Source organism: Coloeus monedula (assembly GCF_965178545.1).
Source record: "Coloeus monedula genome assembly, chromosome: 19".
Taxonomy (NCBI): domain Eukaryota; kingdom Metazoa; phylum Chordata; class Aves; order Passeriformes; family Corvidae; genus Coloeus; species Coloeus monedula.
The window spans coordinates 5,513,027-5,537,914 of record NC_138799.1 but is presented as its reverse complement, the minus strand read 5'-3'; the positions used below and the strand labels follow the sequence as shown (position 1 = coordinate 5,537,914).

Below are 24,888 nucleotides of genomic sequence, written 5' to 3'. Positions count from 1 at the left end.
CTAACATGGCGGCGCACACGCTACGGGGCCTGTGCCGGCAGCGGCCGGGGCTGGCGCTCCTGTGCGCCCGGTTCTCGCAGAGAGCCGCCGCCGGCACCGAGTACCGGAGCTCCCACAGCCTGGACAAGCTGTACCCGCCACGACAGGACGGACCCGCCGCCCGCACCACGGTCAGAGGGGCGGGGGGGGAGAAGGAAGACGAGGCGGAGTTTGGGCGGGGGTTATTTGGTTGATTGACAGCGGATGGGCGGGGTTTAGCGCGCGGGGTTGTTGGGGTGGGCGAGGCCACGCCGAGGGGGCGGGGCTTGGCACCCCGGGGTGGGCGGGGCTCGGAGGAAGGGGCGGGGCCATCGCGGGTGGGCGGGGCCGGGCGGCCCAAGGGGCCGGAGGGACCCCGGGAACCCCCCAAGCCCCCGGGAACCCCCCTGGGACCCCCCGACACCGCCCCCGATGTGTCTTCCAGGAGGAGCTGCAGCCGCCCGCCCTCGACATCCCCATGGGTGAGCCCCCCCCACCCCAGCACACCCGTGCCGGGGGCCGGGCAGCGCCCCCGGGCACCGAGCTCGGCCCCGTCCCGGCTCAGCCACTGCCCCTCTCTTCCAGCTCGCCTGACCGTGTCCTACAGCCGGAGCAGCGGGCCCGGCGGGCAGAATGTTAATAAAGGTGAGGAACAGCTCCTCCCTTGGAAAAAAATCACCGTTTCCGGTTGGTTTTCTGTACCGTGTGGCAAATATTGAGAACTTGAAGTTAAACGGCGCCTTCGTGCTGCTGGATACTTATTCTTCATCGTCATCACCCTGCGTTTTAACACAACTTCTGAGTCTTCGTGGTGCTGGAGACCAGTGGTAGCACGTTTGATGCTCCTAGGAACACTTAGAGGGATCATTCCTGCTACAGGTGCCACATGGAGCACCACCTCTATCCATACATCAAATATAATAGAGCCAGCTGGATTCTGAAGGTTCACTGTGCAATAAATTCTCAGCTTAATTCAAATAAACCTAAAATACTGCCTGTTCTGCCATTAAAAATGAGGTAGGCAGTGGCTGGCAATAAATTCTGTAGTGTCTAGAAAGGCAAATACCACGACAGGTACACGTTTGTCTTGTAGAGTGGTGTGTAAAAAATACAGCAAGAAAAGAATTGTGACCTTTCAGGAAATTCATCATGGAATCATCCCATGTTGAAAGCCAGCAGAGATCAGGCTGAATTACCCCATAAATCTGAGCAAGGCAGGCTGTGACATGGAAACAAAGACCCTGTTTTTCCTCCCAGTGAATTCCAAGGCGGAGGTTCGGTTCCACCTGGCATCGGCCGACTGGATTCCCGAAGCTGTGAGAGAAAAAATGGCTCTGATGGTACCAACCCTCCCCTTCCAACCATGGTTTCAATGTCTTAGTGTCAGAACAGGACAGTTCCAGTGAGGTTTCAGTGGTCACATCATGTTTTCCCATCCTTTCAGCACAGGAATAAGATAAACCGGGCTGGTGAACTGATTGTGACCTCGGAGGAGAGTCGCTACCAAATGAGGAATCTGGCGATTTGTCTGGAAAAAATCCGGACCATGGTCACGGAGGCCATCGAGAAACCCAAGGAGGTGTCTAAGGAGACAACACAGAAGCTGATAGAGAGGTATCTTCATTAAAATGGTCTCTATTTGGGTTCAGGCTATCACGTTACACAATTCAGTTTGCAGCATTTTTAAACAATCTTGTTCATACTCATTTAAATTACCTTTTTTAAAGACTATCACTGATCCATTCGATTTTAACTGCTTTCCTGTGTAATATCCCCAGAACAGGGACTGGGTTTTTGCTATCTGAGGATGTTTCTTGGTTCATCAGATCTCAGAAGTTGAATATTTAAATGTTTTCCTTGTACACTGAGGGATCTTTTGATTTTGTTTTAGGGTGGAAAAAATGAACCGTGAACGACTACGACAGAAAAAAATACACTCAACTATAAAACAGAGCAGGAAGGCAGATTTCGACTGAGAACAGCAGAGATCCAAGTCTTTGGCATTCCATCTCCCTAAAGAAGTGGTGTTGGCAGCTGTAGATGATGCTAAACTCATGAGCTGTATTGAATAAAAATAGCCTGAAAGTGTAAATAAAAATATTTAACATCTTCTTTTGTAGCCAGTGATACACTGTGATGGCCTGTCAATCATTTTCCAGAATAATTATCGTTCGCATTTGAGAGGAACTAAAAATTCTGATTTTTGTCAGCCACTCTCTTGTTTTTTTAATGTTTTTTGTGTTCCTCAAGCAGCCTGTGCTCCATCAGAGCACCGTCTGCTGCTGAACACAAAGCTACAGCAGATTTTTAGGGCAAGAAAGGGAAGAGAAAAAGCAGTCTCAACAACATATCTAAGTAGAAAATAGAATCTTAAAGCATTAAGGTTGGAAAAGACCACAAGGATCATCAAGTCCATCCCTTAGAGTAGCCACTGTTTCTTACCTTCTGTTTCCTTCCTTTCAGCTTTATTCCTTTCATTGAGTTTTATCTAACCAAACATTTGGTTAAGCTAAAGCCACATCAGGAATTTGGTGGAAATGTCAGCACTGGGAGACAGAACGCACCCTGTGAGTACAGGAGGCTTCTGGCCTTTGAAGTGGGACACCAGATTCCTTTGGATGAGTGTTCCAGGCTCGTTCATGGACCCTGTTTAATGAGAATGAAGCTCTGTAGTGTGATGTGTTTCACCACTCCACTGTGGGAGGCTCAAAGAAACCAAAATGAGCCTTTTTCTGATGCTTGGTGGGGCCCCAGTGGCCTAATGGATAAGGCACTGGCCTTCTAAGTCAGGGATTGTGGGTTCGAGTCCCACCTGGGGTGGGGAGAGGTGGTTCTGCTTTTGGAGAACCCCAAACAGAAAGGGAAAAGTCATCCCTGGGGTTTGTTTGGGGTACAGAGAGGTGTCAGGGCTTTGCTGCATCCCCTTTGGAGGGGGAGCTTTCAGCTCTCCCCTGACAATGTTTGCATCTGCAAAGAGAGTTCAGAACCCAGATCCTCCCCAAAATGGAATGCTGGGGGGATGCAGGACCACACCAATGCATCCTGACATCCCGGGAAGCCCTGCCCCGGCCTCACCACCTCCACCTCTGCATTGCCTGCTCAGCACCAGGAGCAGACACCACATTTCACATTTTCCCCCACCGAAAGCTTCTCTGCATGGAATCACTGAATCATCCAGGGTGGAAAAGACCTCTAAGATTTATCAAGTCTAACCCAGCACTGCCAGGTTCACCATCAAACCGAGTCCCCAAATGCCACATGCACACACGTTTTGAACGCTTCCGGGGACGGTGAATCCCCTTCTTCCCTAGGCACGGGAGGGGGGCCCCTGCCAGCACCACTCTCACAGGCACAGGTGTCTGAAGCTCGGTGCCGTGCCCTGGCCTTTACAAACAGGGGGATGTCGCTGCTTCCGACGTTTTTGTGACACTGAACGTCATCCCGCCATCATCATCCAGGACAGCAACAGCCTCAGCTGAGCCTCCCCATCCCCAGGAGACCTCGCTGCCAGGATCACCCGCTGCTCAGGGCTTCTTTCCCCCAGATTTGCAAAACCTTGGTTCAAGCAAAGGCGTAAAGCCCTGGACAAGCCCTGACACCGGGGCGCGGAGGAGCCGGGAATTTCAGGGATTAAAAGCAGATTCCGAGGTTCCGCCTGGTTTAGTACCACGAAAAATGTCTGACCCGTGCCGGGACGTGCGAGACGGAGGCGGGGGCGCCGGCAGGGGCTGCAGGAAGGGGCGCCCCGCATTCTCCCGGCAGCGCAGCGAACGATCCCGGACTTTCTCGGGGACACCCCGGCACGGAAAAGAATCACCCCAGATGGGACTCGAACCCACAATCCCTGGCTTAGGAGGCCAGTGCCTTATCCATTAGGCCACTGGGGCTGCGTACTCACGTATTTTAGGGGCCCTGACTTAACTCTCCCCTAGCCAGACGGGAATTTGGCCACCGTGGGCGAAGATGGGGGGGGTCCCGTTCGTTACCTCCGGGACCACCCCGGTCTGAACAATCCCCAGAGCGAGGCCCCGCTCCCCTGCCCCCCTCCATCTCCCAAACCGCCCGGCGCAGCTCAGAAACGCCAAGGTGAAGTGGGGATGTGTGTGGAGGGGAATGGAGATCCCCGCGCAGCCCCCGCAGCCCCCTCCGCCCGCTCGGCCCCACCGGGAGCTGCCGGTGCCGGTTTTGGGTGCAAGGAGGGCCCGAACCGTCCCCGGAACGGGGCGCTCGGAGGGAGCGCGGGGGGCCTGGGCCGCAGGGCGGTTCCTGTGCGGCCCCGGTGGCCGAGTGGGTAAAGTACTGGTACCCCTAAAACAGAATTTAGAGGTTCGAGTCCCACTTAGGGTGAAAGTCTTTAACACCCCCTACACTCCGGCTACATCCAGATCCGGCGGCGCCCCGCACACAGAAGGGGCACTGGGTTGATATTCCCCCCCAGGACTGACCAAACCAAACTTTGCCCCGGCTCCCCGGTAACTCACCCGGCGCTCCTGGCCGGAAGGGAAACCCCGGTCAAATCTGACTCCGCCCTCTCCTTTTCCCACGAACCGCCCCAAGCTGGGGCTCAGCCCCGCCCGCCGCCGCTTTCGGCTCCCGGTCCCTGGGCACTGCCCCGCCGTGGGGCGTGAATTGCCCCTCCTTGGCAAGGGAGCCCCGGGACAAATCCCATCCTGAATGCGCTGAATCCGCCCCCAGCACCGGCACGTTCCCTGAGTCTTTGCCGATGTCACCCACAGGGATCCCCCGCCCACCCCGGGCGCGAGGAGATTGAACGCCTCGAGCACCTCTCGTGGCTTTAAAACAACCACGAAGGGACTCGAACCCTCAATCTTCTGATCCGAAGTCAGACGCCTTATCCATTAGGCCACGTGGTCACCCACAGGAGTGCCCCCGGGCAGTGTCGCACACTGGGGGGTCCCCGGGTGCCCCCGATACCCCCTGGGCATCCCCCGCATTCACCCCAGACACCCCCAGGGCATCCCCCGCATTCACCCCAGACACCCCCAGAGCATCCCCTGGGCATCCCCCACATTCACCCCAGACACCCCCAGGGCATCCCCCCCATTCACCCCAGACACCCCCTGGGCATCCCCCACATTCACCCCAGACACCCCCAGGGCATCCCCTGGGCATCCCCCACATTCACCCCAGACACCCCCTGGGCATCCCCCACTCTCCATCCCTCCTGGAAGTGTGGCTGGCTTTTCCAACCCAACCCTGGTGATGGAGGTGCCCCCTCCCCTGGGACCCCGTGTGCCACTAGGTCACTGTAGATGTGACAGTCACCGTGCCACCAGCAGAACGCCGTAACACCACTGGAAAAACACCACGGCCTCATTAATCTCCTGTTCGTTCTCCTCCTGCTCTAGCCACTCTCCCCAAAACCTGTGTTTCTCATCTAATCCCAAGGACAGTTTCCCAAAGCCTGTCCCAGGAAGATATTTTAATCAGCGGTCCAGGGCCCAGGGCTTGGGCAGGTTTGTTGCTTTCCAGGCAGCAGAGTCATTTCCTCCCACACCTAAGAGAGAAAAACTACTTAAAAAGAAACTTCACTTTGTGTTTTACTGGTGTGGCATCACCCTGACCACAGCTGCCTTTTAAAATCCATTAACTCCGCAGGAAAAGACCCTCCAGGCAGCTTTTTAATGCAACAAATCTGAGAGGGCGTTATCCCAAAGGCACTTACGGGGAGGATTTTGGTCCCAGGGCACCACAGCCAAACTCTGTGACCCCACTGACCAGCCCCTCATGGAGATGTGGTTTCTGGTGGAGTAAAGCTTCCTGCCCATCAGCTTGCCCTGCTCTGGGAAGAGGTCCCCCATGCAAGGTAGACATGAACCAGCATTAACGGGCTTCTTGTTGGGGCTCGGATGCAGCTGATGATACAGGGAGCACCCAGAGGGGGGAAAAATGCAGCTGAAATTCCCTGCTCAGCCCTGACCCTAGAAAAACCCAGCTCTGCCCAGACGAAGATAATTAAACAACTGCAGCTGCTCTGCTTCAGCACCTTCTGGGACAACTTGAAGGATGTCTGTGACCTGGCCATGCTTTCACTAACATCCCTCCAAAAATCAGCTTTTCATTAACACCTCTCCTCTCATCCACAGGTCCCAAAGCAAAGCTGGTTGTTACCCCCTTGATCACAGCCTCACCTGAGCCCTGGGACCACACACCTTGCCGGACAAAACATCCACCTTTGCACGTAAGCCTGGGGCAGTTTATAGCTGCTCCTCGTTGTTTCTCTTTTCCATGAAAACTAAACAGGGACCACTGGCCGGGAGCAGACAGACACATCTGTCATCAGTGGCTCTTGGCACAGGGAGAGAGCCTGGAGCTGCCATGGGGACCTCGCTGTCCCAAAACACATCATGGACCACCCCAACCTCCTGCTTTGGTCTTCCCCTCATCAGGTTCTGTCTCCAGTGCCACGCTCAGACAGGTGTGCTGGTTTGTCCACACTTCTGGATTCTGCCAGCACATCAGCCCCTGAGGAGATACAGCTGGAAAGTGGAGGTGAGAGCACTGCTAAACTCGGAGGAGGAGGAGGAGGAGGAGGAGGGGAAGGGGAAGGGGAAGGGGAAGGAGAAGGAGAAGGAGAAGGAGAAGGAGAAGGAGAAGGAGAAGGAGAAGGAGAAGGAGAAGGAGAAGGAGAAGGAGAAGGAGAAGGAGAAGGAGAAGGAGAAGGAGAAGGAGAAGGAGAAGGAGAAGGAGAAGGAGAAGGAGAAGGAGGAGAGGGCCCGGAAGCACTGAAACGGGGAGAAAGAGCATGGAAACGGGGCTGAGCCGAGGCAAAAGAGGGACGCTCACCCCAGATGGGACTCGAACCCACAATCCCTGGCTTAGGAGGCCAGTGCCTTATCCATTAGGCCACTGGGGCTGCGCAGGACGCGCGCCCCGGCCCGCGGGAACGGCCCCGACCCCGTGGGGGCGTCCCGGGACCACCCGAGACGGGGCCGGGGCTGGGGCCGGGGCCGCACCGGCAGCGCCGGGACCCAGTCCGGGCTCGCGTTTTCCCTGCACCCCCCCGGAGGGGCAGAGATGCGAGGGGAGAAAGGGGAAAAGATGATTTTAAAGGCGGGAGGGGCGGGAAAAAAAGGCCGACCACGAAGGGACTCGAACCCTCAATCTTCTGATCCGAAGTCAGACGCCTTATCCATTAGGCCACGCGGTCGCTGCGTTGCAGCCCCCCTAGTGATGCTGGCAACCCCCGGCATCGCCCCCCGCCCCTCCCGGGTACCCCCGGAGCCGCCGGGCAGCGGCCGCGCCGGGAACACGGGGACGGGGGGGACGCGGGGGTCCGCGGGGGACAGGGGGGTCTGTGGGGGACACAGAAGTCTCTGGGGAACACGGGGGTCCGCGGGGGACAGGAGGGATGGCAATGGGACACGGGAGTCCGTGGGGACAGGGGGGATGGAAGGAGACACAGCTGGGGAAGGACCGTCTGCTGCCGTGGGGATTTTTGCTGCCAGAGGGGGAATCAAGCTTGGGACTTGCTGACTGCAATTGCTGCCCTGGAGCCATTCATAGAATCACAGAATCCTGGAATATCCTGGGTTGGGAGGGACTCACAGGGATCACTGGGGTAACAGCAGAAAAAAAAGGCAGAGATGGAGAGGAAGGCAGAGGAAAACACAGACAGATAAGAAACCTAGAAGTCTCTGAGCCTTTCATCTTAACTGTGAGGACTTGGAAAAGAACATCGGGAGCATGGGAGACCAGCAAGGAGGCAGAACCAGAAAATCCATGGGTGCATGGAAGGCTCAGTGGGAAATGAGGACACGGTGTGGTCTGCGGGGGAGCAGGACTGGGCTCAAAAGAGAGCAGCCTCCCCCACAGCCCTGAGTCACACAGGCACTAATTCCTGATCCATTTCAGTGGGGTTGCAGCAAACTCGCAGCCCTATAAATGAGACCAAATTTGCTACTGAGTAGCTCTGGCTCTTTGCCTTTTCTTTGTGGGAATGGGCCCTTTCTTTTCCTCTCCCTCAAATGGTTGGATTTTTTTTTTAATGACTTACTTTTCCTTGACCACACTAAAGGCTGCTCCCAAGAGCTGGCTGAGTGCATCAAACCATTAGCAAATTCTTCCTTCCAACAGATAAAATGTCTGTTTACAAAAATCCATCCCTCATTAATAAATATCAAATCAACTTCTACATAACAAATGACGTGTCCTGGACCCGTTCATAAGACACACAGTACCATCCTCCTCCTAATTTGGAAGCAGGAGATGATGGAGAGAGTTTTTGTAGCCATCCTCACCTTTTCTCTTGGGACAGGTAAGTGCAAGGGGGATAGAAAACCTTCAAGGAATTCTGTTCTCATCTGTGTGAGAAGGAATGTTTGTGTGTTAATGATGTTTCTCACATCCACAGCTCCACACCCCTTCTCTTTTGGGGCATCTCTCACAGGGTGAGGTCTTACCTGATGTTCTTGTGTTTCAAGTGGAATTCTCTTTCTAGCAGGGGCTGCTCCAAAGTACCTCTGTACCTACTATGACATTGTTGACTACCTGAACATCTCCTCTCACGACAAGCTGCACACGTACATTCTGCCCAAGACAAACCTAAAGGAGCCTGTGGAAGTGAAGATGGATTTCTTCCTGGTGGCAATTCTCTCTGTGGTAAGCACTCAAAATGAGTCTTTACAACAGGAAACTGGGCTATTACTAGGCTAGGGTTTAATTTAAGTCTTCTGCCAGCAAGGCCACAGGGGTGAGAATCAGCCCCTTCCACTTCAGCTTTCTGCTGTTTGAAAGCACTTTTGGAAGATCTGGAGTATTTTCTCCCACTCCTTCCAGAAGTTGCATCCAGATGAGCAGCCTTTGTAGAAGGCTCCAAAAACCCTGCAGAGTGCCTGAACTGGGCCGTGCATTTCCAGGACACTGCCATGGAAATGTTAACAACAATCTGTTAGTTTTTCCTCGGACCGTGTGCTCCCACTCTTCAGCTGTAGGACCAAGAGCCATGAGCTCTCCTCCCCAGCCAAGTTCCTGCAATCTGTGCTCAGGAAAGAGCTTCTGGGTTCTGCACTGGATGCCCTGGATACATCTAAGAAAATCAGCTAAATATCTTTGTTTCTCCAGGTGGAAAAGCTCCAGACAGTCAGTTTTTACTTTGTCCTGAACCTGGTAGGTCCCTCAAGAGCATTTCTCTCCTCTTGCTCAACACAATGCCTGGTGCCCAGCCCAGAGCTCATCTCTCTCCGGCAACTTCTTCCCTCAGGAATGGAAAAACCCTTTTGCAACCTGGGACCCACGGGATTTCTGTAACATTTCCGAAATTGTCCTGCCCATGGATACGTATTGGTCTCCCCCCATCTTCATCTTAGAGCGGTAGGTTCCCCTTTCATTTTTATGCACTGGCTTAAGAGAAATCCAATGGATGCAAACTGTTGGTTTTATTGTAGGAAATGGGATAAACTCAGACAGCTAAAAGTTGTTCCCTTGAGCTCTCTGTAACTGAGAGCCTCCTCATTTAGATTATTGGTGACCACAGTTTATACAAAGCACTTAGTGGCTCTGTAATACTGTAACAGCTCCTGAAATATCCCATCTGGGCTGTAGCTAAAGCTGAGGAAGCAGCAGAAACCAGCACTGCTGTGGAATAAAGTGACCTTTAGTAGTGTATGGAAAGGTATTGAGAGTCTGACAGAGAGATGGGCACCTCCACCAGCTCTCCAGAGGGAGAAAGGAGTGGGAGGCAGAGTCAGGAGTGAGCCCCTGCCCTGGTGAGGGCAGGAAGCAGAGGGCAGAGAGGCAGGAGGTGCTCAGGAGGTGCGGAGCTACAGCAAATCCTGGTCCCAAAGGACTCATGAGCCCTTCTCCCAGCCCTGGTTTCCTCTCCTCCTGCTGTGTCCCATGGCTGGGTGGTGGCTCAGAGCCAACAGGGTGTCCACAGCCTGGTTTTATGGGACAGGCAGCATCTCAGGCTCAGTTACTCTCCCCTTCTGTTCCCTCCAGAGTGAACGGGCAAAACCCGGAGCTGAATTACATGGTCCTCATGCACAACGGCAGCTTCAACTCCACCCGGCCCTTCCAGGTCACCCTGACGTGCAGTTTGATAATCCTCAAGTTCCCCTTTGACACCCAGATGTGCAACTTGACTATAGCTTCATTCCTCTACCCAGGTACAGCTGCAGGCTGGGCTTTACCACCTCTGGGCTGAATTTGGAGAAGGAGGAATAGATGAGATGGGCCCTGGTAACTCCTGGGCTCCTGAGCAGCACCACACGCTCACAGTGGGGTTGAGGTCATGTGAGACCAGGGAAAATGAGTTAAAATGCTGCCATTCTGTCCTGGCACATTTCCCAGCAACATCTCTGGAACAATCTGGATGTTCTGTGGCAAGTCCCTCCCAGGACCGGTTTCTACAAACCGAGAGACCCAAAACAAGAGGCTTCCTGCAAAACTGCTACTTGTTCACAAAGAATTTTGCAGGACTGATCTTTAAACACACCTGAAAGCCATGGAAATGGGAGGAAATTAATCATAGAATGCTAAGGCTGGGAAAGATTTCCAAGGGCATCAAATCCAGCCATTAACAGGACAGTTTCAAGGATTCAAACTGCAGTCAGAGTTCATCCCAACAGGTAGGGCTGAAATATAAGCAGAGGTGACACAAAATCTTCCGAGTCCCATCCACAAAGAACAACTGTCCTAATTCACCAAATGTTTCCCCTCTGATCCACATTCCCAGAGGTCCAGCTAAGCCTCTTTAATTTTTCCCTCATGGGCTGAGAAACCCGAGCAGTGCGTGAAACCTTCCCCTTCCCTGTCTGCACACCCTCAGCTGTGTGGGAAAGGGAGAGGAATAACTGACCACTAACAAATTCCTAAATTCTTCCTTCAATTTCCCTCCCCCCTCTGCCTCCTGCCCAAGCAGTAACAGACTTTGTCATGAAGACAAGACGGACACCAGCTGAGATGATGAAAGACAGCCAGAGTTTCTTCCTAACTGATGGAGAATGGAAGTTCACCAACCTGAGCATCATTGAATACACGGAAATGATGGATGACAGAGGATTTTCTCTGGTCACCTATGTGGTATGGTGGCACTTCCATATTATATCGCACTGATTTGGCACCAAAAAAACCCGGTATAAAACAAGACGATCTTTTACATTAGGGGACCAGCATTTGCCAACACACTGAGTTATCTCCTGCTCATCTAAATTTTGCCCATCTTCTTCAACAGATTTCCATGGAGAGACGACCGACTCTCTACATTCTGAACCTGATCCTCCCAACATGTGCCCTGTACTTGCTGGACATGGCTGTGTTGTTTGGACCCAGCTCTCTCGAGGAGAAAATCAACTTCCAGATCGCCATCATCCTCGGCAGCTCCATGCTGGCTGTGATTCTCAACAACAGCCTCCCAACTTCTTCCAACAAACCACCCATCATAGGTACCTGTACCCACCTTTATCGAATAAACCCTGATTTTCACCCAGGTACCAGCCCTAAGGAAGGTCTTTGGTTGTTTACAGACGCGTTCACAAACACTGAAGTCGTGAACAGCTAAGTTTGATCAGCTTGCTGGAGTTGGACTTTTCCTGTTCCCCACCAGGCAATGAAATATAAGAAAATGCCACTTATCCAGAGCTTTCTCTGTTTTCCTGTTGTTCTGCAGTGGTGTTCTTCCTGGGCACCTTCCTGCTCATGATCATGGCTGCGTTAGACACCTTCTTCCTGTTGTACCAGCAGCGCAAATCCCGGCGCTTGGACAAGGTCCTCAGAAGCTTCCAGCAAGGTAAAACAACCCATAACACCTTTAACAAAGCAGGTTTGGGGCATTTTCCTGCATGTTTGTTGGAGTCAGGGTGGGTTTCCTCAGGGCAAACAGTGCCCCAGGCAGTGTGAGCTGTGGTGGCACTGCCCTTTGCCCTCTGCAGACCCACACGAGTTGCCCAAGAGACCCCCAGGCAACCTGGCCAAGGGGAGCCCCCAACTGCTGCACCCTCCCAGGAAGGCCCAGGGACAAGGGCAGCCAACCAAGCACCTCTGGCAGCTGCAGGAGCTGGACCCATTTCTGCCAGTTCTGGAGAAGGTGCTTCTCTACAGCCACCTCTTCCTGTCCCTGTTTTTTTTTACTGTGATTTCTGTAAAATGGAGCAGCTGAAGATCAGCTCTGCCCAGTGCCAGCTCAGTTGTTCTCCGTGTTGCTTCTGACCCTCTGCTGTAGTTTGCTCCTGCTCAACTCATAGAGCTGCACTTGTTTCAGTTGCCTGAATAAAATTAAAATAAAATCCAAAGCCACAGGACCTGAGATCTGTATGCATAGTGCTTTGTACTCTGGTTCAGTAGAACTACAGCTGTTCTTGAAGTATTCTGGGGGCTACTAAGGTATTTGAATAAAACAGCTGTAAAATCTGGGGATGACACCTTCATTGTACGTGTCTGTAATTCTGACCTCAAACATGACCTAGGCAAAAGGGAGTTGATTCCCTTCTCTTAGAGAAGTCTCCACCTTGAGGGAAGGTTTTTAAGAATTACACCTCAGATTATTATATTAAACAATGCAAGTCTGTACTACTCTTTCTGTGAGTTCCAGCATTCAGAAATCCAGGGCAGAGAAGAGAATAGGATCACTAGAATTAAATATTTTTAAAAATAACTAAAAAAAACCCCTTTTTTATATGTATCTCAACACACCAACACTTCTTCAACAACTTTTGCAATTGGCTTCTCCTAAACAATCACAACCAGCCCAGAAAACAGCCCCAGACTTCTGCCTGTAGAAGTCCTGAGACACTCCAGACACACACAAATCACTGCCACACACACTCCAGCCTCTCAAAGGGCTTCACATGTTCAACTTCTGAGCAACTGCCTGCCTGCAAGGGCAGGAGAACTCCATCCCCTGCACCTTGTGCTTACAGAGAGGGACAGGGGGTTTATTTGCATTTCACAGGGCTCAGTTTCATCAGCAGGTCAGGCTGGGAGGTTGGTCCTTGCTACAAAAACAAGCTCATGGGTAGAAAACACCAAATCCAGGAAAAGTGGGATGTTTGCAAGTTACTGTATTGCTCCACACTACTCAGAACTCATGTCTAAGACGTAAGCCACAGAGAGAGAAAGCTCTTTATTTATAAGATCATGGAGTCTGACAGTCATTAAACTGCTTCCAGACCAGTTTACAGATCAGCAATTGGCTTGTGGGGCCAATATGGATACTTCTCCTTGTCCAATTTGGTTTCAGGGAAAGCTTCACTCAAGTCTTCAAACGTCATCTGTTCAAAGGGAATCATGTTCTTGAGCTTCTGGAGCTGTGGAAGCAGGCACAGACACATCACAAGTCAGTGGTCAGCAGGAAGGAGCAAAGCACACCCAGGAGAACAAGGGGTGTGCCAGGGGGGTCCAGAGAACATTCCCTAAGCAAAGCCCAGCCTCACCTGCTGCTCGTACTGGGCGATGCGGGCTTTGGAAGCCTGGATGTACTCAGCAGTGCTCTTGGCCTGGGGAGAGCAGAGGATGTGGGCAGTGTGGTTATGATAAAGACACTGACCCAGAGTGAACCTGCACACACTCCCCCCTCCACGCTTTAAATTGGCATTAAAATCCATCATTGTTACACTGGGTAAGTGATGGAATCTCCAGCAGATCCCAAACAGCCAAGCCCTTCCCTGTGCAGGGATCCCCTTGCTCAGAAAGCCAGGGACAAGTGTGAAGGGCACAGCTGTGCCCTGGCTCAGGCTGCGCTGCCCGTGCAGGGGCACAGCCAGAACATCCCCTGCCTCTCACTCCTTCCCATCCCCACAGAAGGCAGGGACAACCCCAGCAGTAGGGAATGGTTCACTTACAGCTTCCTTCTCCTGGGCATCAATCTTGGCAGTTTCTGTATCCACTGGCTCAGGAACCTTTAGTGCACTGAACTGTAAATTGAAAGACAAATTTTTGCAAGGTTTGTTTGACTGAAACAATCCTTCACATCAAGGTCATCTTCTCTAGCAGCAGGGGAGCATTCCCTCCTTTCTTCGTAGGATTTGCTCACAGCCATGTAAGTTAATGAGCTGAAAGTGATCAGTGCAGCTGTCCCCTGTCCCTCCCAAGCAGCACTTGCTCACCCAGGAGCTTCCAGCCATCTCCTCTGTCCTGCCCACCACCCCCAGGACACACAACACCACCCATTCCTCCAGCACTGTAAGGAAGCAGGAAGGTCCCACACCCCAGACTTACCCTATCACAGAGTTATTGCCCCCAACACAAAGCTCCCAGACCCATCTGAGCTCAGCAGGTACCCCCAGTCTTGGGAGGCAAATTTTCATAGTGACACAATCAACCTCCTCTGCCAAGCCTGGTGTTTTCCTCTCAATTTCCCAGTTAAACTCCAAAGAGCAATACCCAGCTGGCAAAGAGACTGACCTTCTTCTGGAACTCATCCACCATTCCAGCTTTGGCAACATTAGCTTTGTAGAAAGCCCAGTCGATGGCCGGGGGCTTCTCTGGCAGCGCAGCCAACCTGAAGGGATGGAGCACAGCAGACATGAGCAGCAACCTGAGCATCAGCACAGCCTGCTGTGTTTAAGTGTTTTCAGGTTTGAAACAAATCCCTCTGGCCTTGGAACAGACTCCTCTGGACAGACAGGCAGAGCTCAGCCTGCAGCTCACCCTGCTTCACTCAGCCCCTCTGGGTGCACCCCCAAGGAAGGGTGAGGCTGTTTTACAACACTGAGCCACAGGCAATCAATCAGCAACATTCCTGCAACAGCCAGCACTTGTATCAGGCAGAGGATGCTAAACGATTTGAGAACTGTACAGGAATTTGTAGACCATTTAACAGAGTGACAAAGTTTGTGCCAAAGCAAAGTGCGTTCACAGAACTGCAGCTACGGGGTTTACTCTGGGGAAGATTAACTAAAGGTGATTTGCCAAAAAAAGCCACCAGCTGCCTCAAGGTGACCTGCTTTAATACCTGTGAGGACACTCCTGCGGGACCACAGACAGCGACAGACACCAGCACTCACAGCTGGGTGGCTGGGCGAGGGCTGAGCGGGCCCTGCCGGAGCGGGGCGGGCACTCGGGCGGGCACTCACCGGGTGGTCAGCGCATCGCTGCGGGTCTTCAGCGCGTTGAACATGGCTCGCTGGTTCGGGGGCACCCGCTCGGCGAAGGCCGCCCAGTCCACGGCCTTAAGGGCAGCTCTGCGTCCCGCCATGGCGCCGCCTGGCCCGGAGACAGCGGTGGGTCACAGCGCCGGCGGGACCGGGCAGCGGGGCCGGAGAGGCGGCTCCGGCCGGGAACGCGGCACCGAGGGGGCGGGATGGGGCGGGACACGGAACGGGACGGGGACACGGGACGGGGACACGGGACGGGGACACGGGACGGGGACACGGGACGGGGACACGGAGAGAACGCGGACACGGCGGGATCGGGACACAGGGACCGCTCCTGAGCCCCGCCGCGACCTCGCGCTGGCTCCCGTCCTCTCCCACCAGCCTCCCAACGCCGAGGACCTCCCCAGCCTGTTCTGTCCCGCAGCCGCAGGATTCCAGATCCCCGTTCCCGGCTCCCCGGCCGCTCTCCGTCCCCGGGACCCCTTTCCGGACCCGCTCCCGCTCCCGGCCCCCCGCTCACCTTCACTGACCGACACCGCCGTCCCCGCCGCCGGAAGCTCCGCCCCCTCCGCTCCCGTCGCCCAATCAGAACGCGTCCCCACCGGAAGTCATCCTCCCGGAAGCGGCGCGGGCCGGAAGCGGCGCGGGCGGCGATGGCGGCGGGCGGGCACTGAGGCTCCGCCATGGCCGAGGGGCCGCCGAGGGGCCGCACGCCCAGCCCGAGCCCCGGGGGGGCACCGGGGCCGCCCAGCCCCCGCGCAGCCGGAGCGGCGGCGGGGTCCGCCGGGGCGCTGTCCCCGCCCGCCGCCGCCTCCAAGTGGGTGCGGCTGAACGTGGGCGGCACGTACTTCGTGAGCACCCGGCAGACGCTGTGCCGGGAGCCCAAGTCCTTCCTGTGCCGTCTCTGCTGCCAGGACGGGCCCGAGCTCGGCTCCGACAAGGTGAGGCCGCGGCGGGGCCGGGCCCCCACGCACAGCGGGACAGCCCCTCCCTGAGCCGCCACGGCAGCCGGTGCCACCAGCACCCGTCCCACGGGCGGGCTGACACCCCCGGCTGCCGGTGGCCCCGAGCCTCCTGTGCGGCCCCGGGGTGTGGACGGGCCGATCTCCCACGGTGCAGGGGCGCGTTACTCTGACACATCATCGCCTTGTCCCCCGTGTCCCGCGGCCGGGGAGGTGGCGGCATCCCCAGGAACGGGAGTTGGGGTCTGCCCTCGTGCCTGGGACACCCAGATGCCGCAGGCTCTGATCCCTCCACCTCCCACGATGACAAGACTCCGCTCAAGGAGCAACCCACCTTGCCGTAGCAGTGACAGCAGGGAAGGAAACTCCTAGAGACAGGATTGTTACAATTTCTCACCCTGAGCGTGTTTGTTGTTGTTTTGGTTTTTTAATATGTTTCACTTCGCTTTCAACAAAGATCACGGTGCACATTCCTTGCATGGCTGGACAGTTTTGAAGTCGCTGCAGTTTATTATAAGGATTTTGCAGACAATTATTCTTGCAACAGCAGATTTTCCAAAGGATAGGCTGCACAAGGTGTTGTCAGTGTGTTGTGGGGGGGTCAGCCACAATTAGCCAGGTCTGTTGCTGCTCCATTCAGAGTTTAATCACAAGGTAAATCCTGGTTGTGATCGAAATATCAGTCAGCAGTGTCAGTGAGGAGAGGAGATATTCACAGTGGGTTTGCACAGTTTCTTACTGCTTTAGAGTCGATTGGCAGGAGAAACAATGCTTTTAAGTCATTAGGAGAGGGATGTGAGAGTTTTGCAGAGGGTTTGTCAGTGCTTCAAAGCTGCTCAAGAGGTGCTTTTGGCTGTGAATTGTTGGTTATTTAATGCCAATAGTTGTTGTATTGCTGGACAGATGGCTGGAGCACTGCAATGTGTGTTTGCAGTAGTGGAAAGCGGAAAAAAAATGAACTATTTTGGCTCAGGTCAGGTGCCCTTAGTTAGAACTGGAGATCCCATTTTCCTCCAGAGCCTCCTAGTTAAACTAGTCTGGAGATCAGGCTTAACCAGAACACAGCTGCCAGGTTTTCATTCTTATTGCAGTGAAAAAACCCTCCTAAGCCCAGCTTTTTTTTCCAGGTCCATAAACTGTGTGTACAAGTGCTTCATGTAAGGCATCTGCCAGTGTTACTGGGTTGCAATGTTTGTGGATCAGATACTGAAAAACAAAAATGGTTTAAATGTGGCATTTGTACACCTCCCACAGGCAAATGAATCCAGGTTATCAAAGAGAAACTTTTCAATTGATTATGTTAGATTGAAATTATTTTTCCCTTATACCACTGAACCATGCCTGTTTTGTTCTCAGGATGAGACAGGGGCCTATCTCATTGACAGAGACCCCACGTACTTCGGTCCAATACTGAACTACCTCCGGCACGGGAAGCTCATCATAAACAAGGAGCTAGCAGAGGAAGGTAAGAGAAGAACACCAGGAAATGCTGTAAGTGCTGTTTGATAGCACGTCTAGGAGCCCTTATCAGAGACTGGTGTGAGGGTGTGAGCAAGTTTCCCAGGAGTGCTGTTAGTACTGTTAATTGCTCATTAACGGGGATTAAGTCATCAGGTTCTGTGTCTTCCCGAAAGCAGAGGCTGCAGCTCACAGCACACCTTGTCACTGTTCTGCTGAGCCCAAGGTCTGTTACAGCCCATCTGCCCCTCACAGACCATGGTTCTCCCCAAACAGGCAGCTCTGAGGGCTTTCCCTTGATGGGGCTGGGTGAAGAAATAGACACTGTACCTGGAGATTTCTGATAATCCCAGGGAACGGGGAACAATCTTTCTTAAAGACCTTCTTAAGTCACAAAAGGAGGTGACAGCTAGTCAGGCATTTTCTCCTAGCCTGGGAGCAGGAGGTGGGTGGCACATTTGGAATTCTGACATTTGGGCTAGATTTGGAGTCAGGAGCAGGTGTTGCATCCTTGTGGCAGAATCATCTTCATTCTACCCTGTGCAAAGTAACAGAATTTGTACTTTGGGTTCCTCTCTCAGGGGTGCTGGAAGAAGCTGAGTTTTACAACATCGCGTCCCTCGTGCGGCTGGTGAAGGAGCGGATACGGGACAACGAGAACAGAACCTCTCAAGTAATGCACCTCTGGGTTATGGAGTCAGTTCTGTGCCACAGAAAGGACAGGCATGGCTGCAGACCCTTGCAGTAGCATTTCTTTGGTTCAGCAGTAACAGGGGAATAAATGCTGGGAGGTGGATGCAGGGTGTGGCTAGGAACGAGTCTCCAGTGTGGCTCTATAAAGCACAGACCACTGAGTCATCACAGCACTGCAGGGAAAGGCAAGGGGCACTTACAGGAGAGGGGCCAGGAGCAGAAATGGGTGGTTATAAAGCAAAACATACTGCTTTGGTAAAGAACAGCTCAAACTCTTCCTTCTCTAAACCATTGTCTTCCCTTTGTCTCTCTGTGGCATTTTTCCCATTGATGCTCAGCTTGTATCAGCACACCCAGTAGATGCAATTTCAGAAACATTTTCAAAAAGCAGCAAATGGCTTTGAAAGCTAAAGAAGTTTTGCTGTCACTGTACCTTAGACACCTGGAAAGCTTTTAAGACAAGAGTGCCAGGCATATGGTTCTGTTTTGGAATCAGTTGGATGAAAAAGCCCTTAGAAAGCCTGTGGGGCTCTGACTTCCTAAGACAAGAGCAGGAGAGGCTTATTAATTTTCTAGAGTGATACTAGACAGGAATTACTAAACTACAACAATTGTTCTCTGTGCTCCAGGGACCTGTGAAACATGTGTACAGAGTGCTGCAGTGCCAAGAGGAAGAGCTCACACAGATGGTGTCCACCATGTCCGACGGATGGAAATTTGAACAGGTACCATTACCAAAGAATGGCAGAATTCCTTTAAAAGCTGGATATGAAATAAGCAGAGTTTCCTGTTGAGTTGCACTTCACACTGCTCTGCTCTTCTGAATAAGCAGCCTGACCTGAGCAGCAATCCACTTGTGTCCAGTTACTGATGGGGGAGAACAGAAGTCACTCCAGCTGCCAGAGAGATTTCATTTTCTCTCAGGACATCTTGTCTCCTTGTCAAATCCCAGAGCAGTTCTTCCCTTCTCCTGCATTTCCTCACATACACCAGGCCACAGTATAACAGTTCTATCCACCAGCAGTATCCAGGAAAATTACCAGAGTCATGAAGAAACAGCACGACTTTCTTGGAACCTCAAAGCCACAACTGCTGCATTTGCTAAAGAGGCACTGAGTGATATGAGAACTTTGTGCAGATGTCTTTGCAGTGCAGCTGGTTCCAGGGCTGGGTGTCACTGCAGTTGCATATGGCATTAGTTCCAGGTTTGGTTTCTGGGATCAAACACAGTTCCCTTATTTCTGAGGAGGGAGAACTGGAGCCAGCTGGCCTGTGTGTTATGTTATATTAAGAAAGTACAGAATGGGCTCTGTGGTTTACAGCAGTGTCTTCCCAGTTGGTCCAGCTTCAGTACAAATGGATGCTGTGGGAAATGTGCTGACACAAAGTGAGGCAGAGGATTAGGAACAGCAATTCCCATCATTTGTTCCTATGGATGTGTTCTGTAACGCCTGAAAACTATCTCAGAGTGGAGAGGCGGCCAAAAACTTGCCCCTGTGAGGAAATAGTGAAATCTTGTGACCAAGAACCACTCACTGCTCCATGGAAGTGCAGTTCTCCAACTCCCAGGTTTTGCTGTCCAACAGGTCACAGAATCTGCCTTTCACACATCCATATCTACATCCCCAAAACCTTGAGGCTACAGGCAGTGCCTTTCATGGGAACCTGCACCCTTAGATCTTTCCTAATCTTTGTTTTCAAATCTATCATATATAAATATGGAGCTGGCTCTTCTAAAATCCATTAGGACATGGAAGTTAAGGTGCATGCTGCACATTAAGGTTTCCTGGATACACACAGTTGATAAGAGTCACAATGCTTTCTTCAGATGACTTGGATTTATTTTCTGGAAAGCAAAACTGAGTTGTAAATGACAAATTAGCTCTGCAGTCCAGGACTTTCCTTTTAATGTAATAATGGTAAATGAGACAGATGGGATTTCTTGGATTGACTCCAGACCCCCTCAACACAACAGTAATAGAATATAATCCCGTTTACACAGATACCAGATTTCATCTTGGCAGCATCCACATAAAGGACAGTGTCTGTTTGCCACATGTCCCCAGTTAATCCAACATCTGCCTGGGGTAAAGAATTCCCATTTCCACATCAGTCACAGGCCAGGTTGGGAGCCGAGTTCAGCAAGGACCAGGCAATTTGCAGTGCCTGCCCACGTCTGAGTGAACTGGATATTATATATTGCACAATCTGTTTTCCCTTTTTCCACCCTCAGAAACTGGGCAATGTTCTGCTGTGTTCAGCATTAGTTTCAGGCTGGAATTCCTTCCTGGGGCTCCAGCAGCCACTAGAGGGCTGTGGAGCTCGGCTGTGTCTGTGCCTTACACACACACGCACACTGGAGGCTGCAGGGGACACTTCGGGTCCAGGACAGATCTCCCGGGACAGTCCTATCTCACAGCAACTGTAGGAATCAAATCAAGACTTCTTGATAGTTACCTTGGTTGTCTCCTGTTGCACAGCTGATCAGCATTGGATCTTCCTATAACTATGGAAACGAAGACCAGGCAGAATTCCTCTGTGTTGTGTCCAGGGAGCTCAACAATTCTACAAATGGCATTGTCAAGGAGCCAAGCGAGAAGGCCAAGGTAAGGCACTTGCCTAGATGTATCAATTTGAATTCCCCTAGGAAAGAAAAACCTTCCCTGCACCAAGCTGCTGCAGCAGTTTTGTTGATCAGCTTTCCCATTGCCTTCTCTATCATCCCTTCTTGGAGGATTTCTTGTTTTACTGTAGGACAAGAGCTAAAGCTCTTTGTGCACTTCAAATTGAGACCAAAATACTAAAGGAAAGAGTAACTTGAAGAAGGAGAACAGAGTAGCAAGGACCTTTGAGGTTAGTCAGGTTTTGTGGTTGAAGGATGTTGCAGGGAGAAACAAGATTTTTGTTCTCTTTCAACCATCCCCATCCCTGGAAGTGTTCAAGGCCAGGTTGGATGGGGCTCTGAGCAACTTGGTCTAGTGGAAGGTGTCCCTGCCCATGGCAGAGGGGTTGAACAAGATAAGCTTTAAGGTGCCTTCTGAACCAAACCATTTATGAATCCACCTTTTTTTTTTTCCCCAGAATAGAAACAAAAGGCAACATCCTTACCTCCTGGCAAGCAGCTGAGCAGTATTTCTAGAGAAGGGGCTCACTCACCCTTAACCAGCCTGTCAGTTGTTGTGGTGGCATAAAAGCCTGCAAGCTGATCTCACATTAGTCTGTGTTTCCTTTCTCTGCAAAAAACAAGGACCCTGAACAGGAACTTTTGCATTTAAACTTGTCAGAGGTTTTCACAGAAGGTCTCTTCTGTTTCAGATTCTTCAGGAACGAGGATCCCGGATGTAATTCAAGTGTCCACTCCATTAAACTCCCAGATGTCACAGGGCAGTCCAGCTGGGAAGAGCATCTCTCCGCAGAGCAACCCGGCCCTTGTACAGTAACCAAGCTAATGCAAAGCAAAGCCGAGCCTGTCCTGCCAATGGCAAATAATTCTGGTCATAACCAAAGGCTTTTCTCTTACCCTGGAAACCGAGGAAGGAAAAGACTCTTCCATTTGGATAGTCCTTTCCACAAGTATTTGTTTTATTTTCTTGGCCAGCGCTGTATTGAATTTTTCCAGCAATGGCTGGGCCGGATTCCCAGTTGGAACCTTTGTGAAGGTTACTCAGGTCCTCAGGCCCTTGTAATCAATCCCACCTTCCACAGGCTGCTGTGGGTGGGAAGGTCTGTATTTGAGCTGTGCCATTTCTTGCACCCAGGTCTGCCACCAAAAAAGCGCAGCAACCTTGCAATGCTCCCCCCTTCCCCCCCAGTCCAAAGAACAGGGCTTTAAAAGGAGGAACAAAACAACCACTCCTAAAAAACCCACACAAACCTTTTCCATCCTTGCTTTCTATTTGTTCCTTGTTCAATTCCTAAGAGCTGAGTTTAGATCTGAGGGGAGGGGAGTTGTGTATCCATCTGACACAGGTCTCACTGTTAACACTATTACACATGGGCTCCTGGTATTTTCCAAAGCCCATTACTTTGCATGCATAAACAAAGAGGCCTGTGTTCACCCAAAATAGTGATAGAGTGATAGTCCTGTCCTTCACACTTCTCCACAGAGGAAGAGTGGTGACATCTTCCTGTCCAGTACCCTGCCATGGCCATATCGTAGCCTGGTGCAAAGTCACAAGGTTTAGGGACTTGCTGCTGCCAAGTTCAGCTTTGCCTTGTTTGTCTCCAGCAGTGTGGGCTCTGTCTCCTTCCCTCACCAGGGAGGGCTCCAGGCAGAATTTCTTTTGTACTGTACCAAGCAGGTAGGTTTGCCTGACCCCACGAGATCCTTTGCGGAGGAGATCCCCTATTTACACACAGTGATTTACCTGCAACCCCCTCATGTCCCCACCTTTAAGAGATCACCTCAAATTACAGAGGGACATCACGGAGCTGGGGTGGGGGGGGGGGGGGGGGTTTGGTGAAAAGTTGCCAAACTGTTGTAATGTTTCTTGTCCAAAGTGATGTGTCAACTTTTGTGACTTTTCTTTCCTTTTTTTGTTTTTTTTTTTGGAATGCCTTGGATGGATGTGCAAAATGTTCGTTTGTGCCTCTCTTGAATTCTAATCTTAGCCAAACTGCAGTCACTGGTTCCCCTCTGTTACTCTGTGCCACCCCTAACCAAGGGCATGTCCCTCCTAGTCTGGTAAATGGAATTTCATAGGAATTTGCTGCATGTTTTTCCCCTTTCATCCTGGCTTTGTTCTTTGTAGCCCGAGTGTCCTGGCACTTGGGTCATTTTCAGTCAAGTCCCAAACTGACATTACAGCAAAGCTTCAGAGATGCTGGAATTCAGACACTGAAAAGCTCAGAGCAGATGTTTCTCAATAAGCTACCAGAAAATTCCTCACCTGGACTGAGGAGTTGGGCTCCTTTCTGGAGGGCTTCAGCTACCCATGTTCTGCTTAAAGTTTTGACATAGAATTAGGCAGGTTTCCCATCTTAACCACTTGTTGCTGAGAGGGTCCTACCAACAGTCCAACAACCAGTTCAGTGACCAAGACGTGCAGCAAAGACACTGAGTGGCACCACTGTGCTCTGCCTCTCTGCAGTCCTTTTCACGTCCTCTTGCCTGTCCTCCCCATCCTGCTTTGCCAGTGTACCTCCTCCGGTGGAGCCTTTGCCTCATTCTTAAGACAGACTGGTTAATGTCTGGGCTAGATTAGTCCTGGTAACAACAGACTGTGCCAAATGTCTTTGAATTCACGTTGTGTCAGTGACAGGCTGTTGAATCACAGCTGGCTTTCCATCGCACTGAAAAACCCAGCTCTGCTTCCCTCTGTCTGCCCTGTTTATACCATGGTGAGCTGGTGTTGGTGTGATCAGACCACACACCTTGGCTGGGCCTGAACAACACTGTGATGTGTACAGATCTCCCTCCTCTGTCCGTATCCTGTAGCCTCAGTCACTGTCTGTGCTCACAGCTAAGAAATCAAGAAGCACATGTATGCAAGTTAGCAGCGTAAAAAGCCCTTTCACATTCTCATTTGTCTTATTCACCTTCCTCAGAGGAGGGAGTTTCTGGGAACTGGTCAAGAAATACCAAACTAAAGGCAACAGGAACTGGTCAGGCTGTGTTTGTCACATTGATGCCAGCTGAGCACCTCGTTCAACCATGGAGCTCAAAGCAACGCTGGCTGCAGAGGGAGACTTTCTGTCCAGTACAGCTCAAGTAGATAAGAATAACAAACACCTCCCTAGCTTTTTTGTGTCACCAAAAACGCCACACATGGTGAAGCCCACTGGAGGGTTGCCTGATGCACTGATGCCATTGCTCTCCCCTTGGAGCCACAGAGCACCTAAAAGTGACCATGAGGAGGTGAATGGCAGAGCTGTTTAACTGATGAGCACAAGAAAGATCAGAGTTGCGTCTTGGTTTTCCCTTCTGTGCTGCTTTTGGCAGTGAGGAGGTGCCAGAGGACCACAGGCTCTTTGGGTTCCATTGCAGGGTCCTTTGAAGTTCCACAGAAGTGCGTGGTAGAAAACTAATCATTGGTACTGGATGCTCAAGCTTTTGGGTGATATTTAGGACCAGGCATGAAGTCCATCCAGAGCAAGTACATTCCCAGTGAAGGATTCCTCCTTCCCTGACTGTGCTAGGTCACCTTTAGCCTGAGACAGGGCTGGTCTCAGCATTGTGCACCAGTTGCATCCCTTCTGTGCTCAAACAGGGCTTTTCCTTCCATTGCCTTTCACTCAGTCACAACTATATCAAAATTAGTGCTGAATTAGGATGAAACGTGTCCCATCCTCTCTAAAAAAGTGTAGCATGTTGTGGTGAGTAGAGTAGGAGAGCAGGGGTAGATCTACTGGCTGTCCAAGAGTGCTTGTGCCTCTTGGGAAGGTTCTCTTTAAAGCATTAATCCTGGGAATGGAGCGTATGACACTTTGGTTTTTTTAAAAAACTTTCCCAGTGGCCTAAATTGTTCCATTATGGCAAGACTGGAAATAACCTCTTGAAGTGTCTTTGTTTCTGCACATTTTTAAAAACTGATTTTTCTCAGGGGTGACTGAGTGGGCTGAGGCGAAGGGGGCCTGGTTGGCTGTAGGGTGGGGGCCGGAGCAGCCGGGCCATGGGCTCCTACCCGGAGGTTTTGTACAGTTTGTCACATGTCAGTGCCCTTTGCTACTGTTTCTCTTTGTTTATTAAATGTGTTTGAATAACA

The 24,888-nt window shown here is 51.8% G+C and overlaps 3 protein-coding genes across 4 annotated transcripts; 2 read left to right on the top strand and 1 right to left on the bottom strand.

Moving 5' to 3' along the window:
* On the top strand, positions 1–2,145 carry MRPL58 (mitochondrial ribosomal protein L58). The gene is made up of 6 exons (XM_082294074.1): positions 1–170; positions 464–500; positions 604–663; positions 1,276–1,358; positions 1,463–1,632; positions 1,910–2,145. Exons 1-6 carry the CDS (start codon positions 6–8, stop codon positions 1,992–1,994), a joined length of 600 nt encoding a protein of 199 aa, XP_082150200.1. The 5' UTR covers positions 1–5; the 3' UTR covers positions 1,995–2,145.
* A 10,935-nt stretch (positions 2,146–13,080) lies between these two features.
* ATP5PD (ATP synthase peripheral stalk subunit d) lies at positions 13,081–15,650 on the bottom strand. 2 transcript variants are annotated; one of them, XM_082293906.1, is made up of 6 exons: positions 15,592–15,650; positions 15,051–15,180; positions 14,380–14,476; positions 13,818–13,889; positions 13,410–13,472; positions 13,081–13,283 (listed from the first exon to the last, which is right to left on the bottom strand). In XM_082293906.1, the coding sequence occupies exons 2-6, from the start codon at positions 15,170–15,172 to the stop codon at positions 13,152–13,154; spliced, it is 486 nt and encodes a 161-aa protein (XP_082150032.1). In that variant the 5' UTR covers positions 15,173–15,180; positions 15,592–15,650; the 3' UTR covers positions 13,081–13,151. The 2 variants fall into 2 exon arrangements, with proteins under 2 accessions (XP_082150032.1, XP_082150033.1); XM_082293907.1 differs by lacking the exon at positions 15,592–15,650 and adding an exon at positions 15,471–15,495.
* A 55-nt stretch (positions 15,651–15,705) lies between these two features.
* KCTD2 (potassium channel tetramerization domain containing 2) lies at positions 15,706–24,888 on the top strand. Its single transcript, XM_082293978.1, has 6 exons — positions 15,706–16,012; positions 17,390–17,498; positions 18,073–18,164; positions 18,814–18,909; positions 20,665–20,790; positions 21,500–24,888. The coding sequence occupies exons 1-6, from the start codon at positions 15,755–15,757 to the stop codon at positions 21,527–21,529; spliced, it is 711 nt and encodes a 236-aa protein (XP_082150104.1). The 5' UTR covers positions 15,706–15,754; the 3' UTR covers positions 21,530–24,888.

Bases quoted from the DNA above. Each gene is read 5' to 3' on its own strand.
- MRPL58 (XM_082294074.1), top strand. From the start codon at position 6: ATGGCGGCGCACACGCTACGGGGCCTGTGCCGGCAGCGGCCGGGGCTG. The intron at 501-603 runs GTGAGCCCCCCC...CCTCTCTTCCAG, and splicing joins CGCCCTCGACATCCCCATGG to CTCGCCTGACCGTGTCCTAC. The intron at 1,359-1,462 runs GTACCAACCCTC...CCATCCTTTCAG, and splicing joins GAGAAAAAATGGCTCTGATG to CACAGGAATAAGATAAACCG.
- ATP5PD (XM_082293906.1), bottom strand. From the start codon at position 15,172: ATGGCGGGACGCAGAGCTGCCCTTAAGGCCGTGGACTGGGCGGCCTTC. The intron at 13,890-14,379 runs GTCAGTCTCTTT...TTCAATTTACAG, and splicing joins TGGATGAGTTCCAGAAGAAG to TTCAGTGCACTAAAGGTTCC. The intron at 13,473-13,817 runs GTAAGTGAACCA...TGCTCTCCCCAG, and splicing joins ATGCCCAGGAGAAGGAAGCT to GCCAAGAGCACTGCTGAGTA.
- KCTD2 (XM_082293978.1), top strand. From the start codon at position 15,755: ATGGCCGAGGGGCCGCCGAGGGGCCGCACGCCCAGCCCGAGCCCCGGG. The intron at 16,013-17,389 runs GTGAGGCCGCGG...TTTTGTTCTCAG, and splicing joins CCGAGCTCGGCTCCGACAAG to GATGAGACAGGGGCCTATCT. The intron at 18,910-20,664 runs GTACCATTACCA...CCTGTTGCACAG, and splicing joins ACGGATGGAAATTTGAACAG to CTGATCAGCATTGGATCTTC.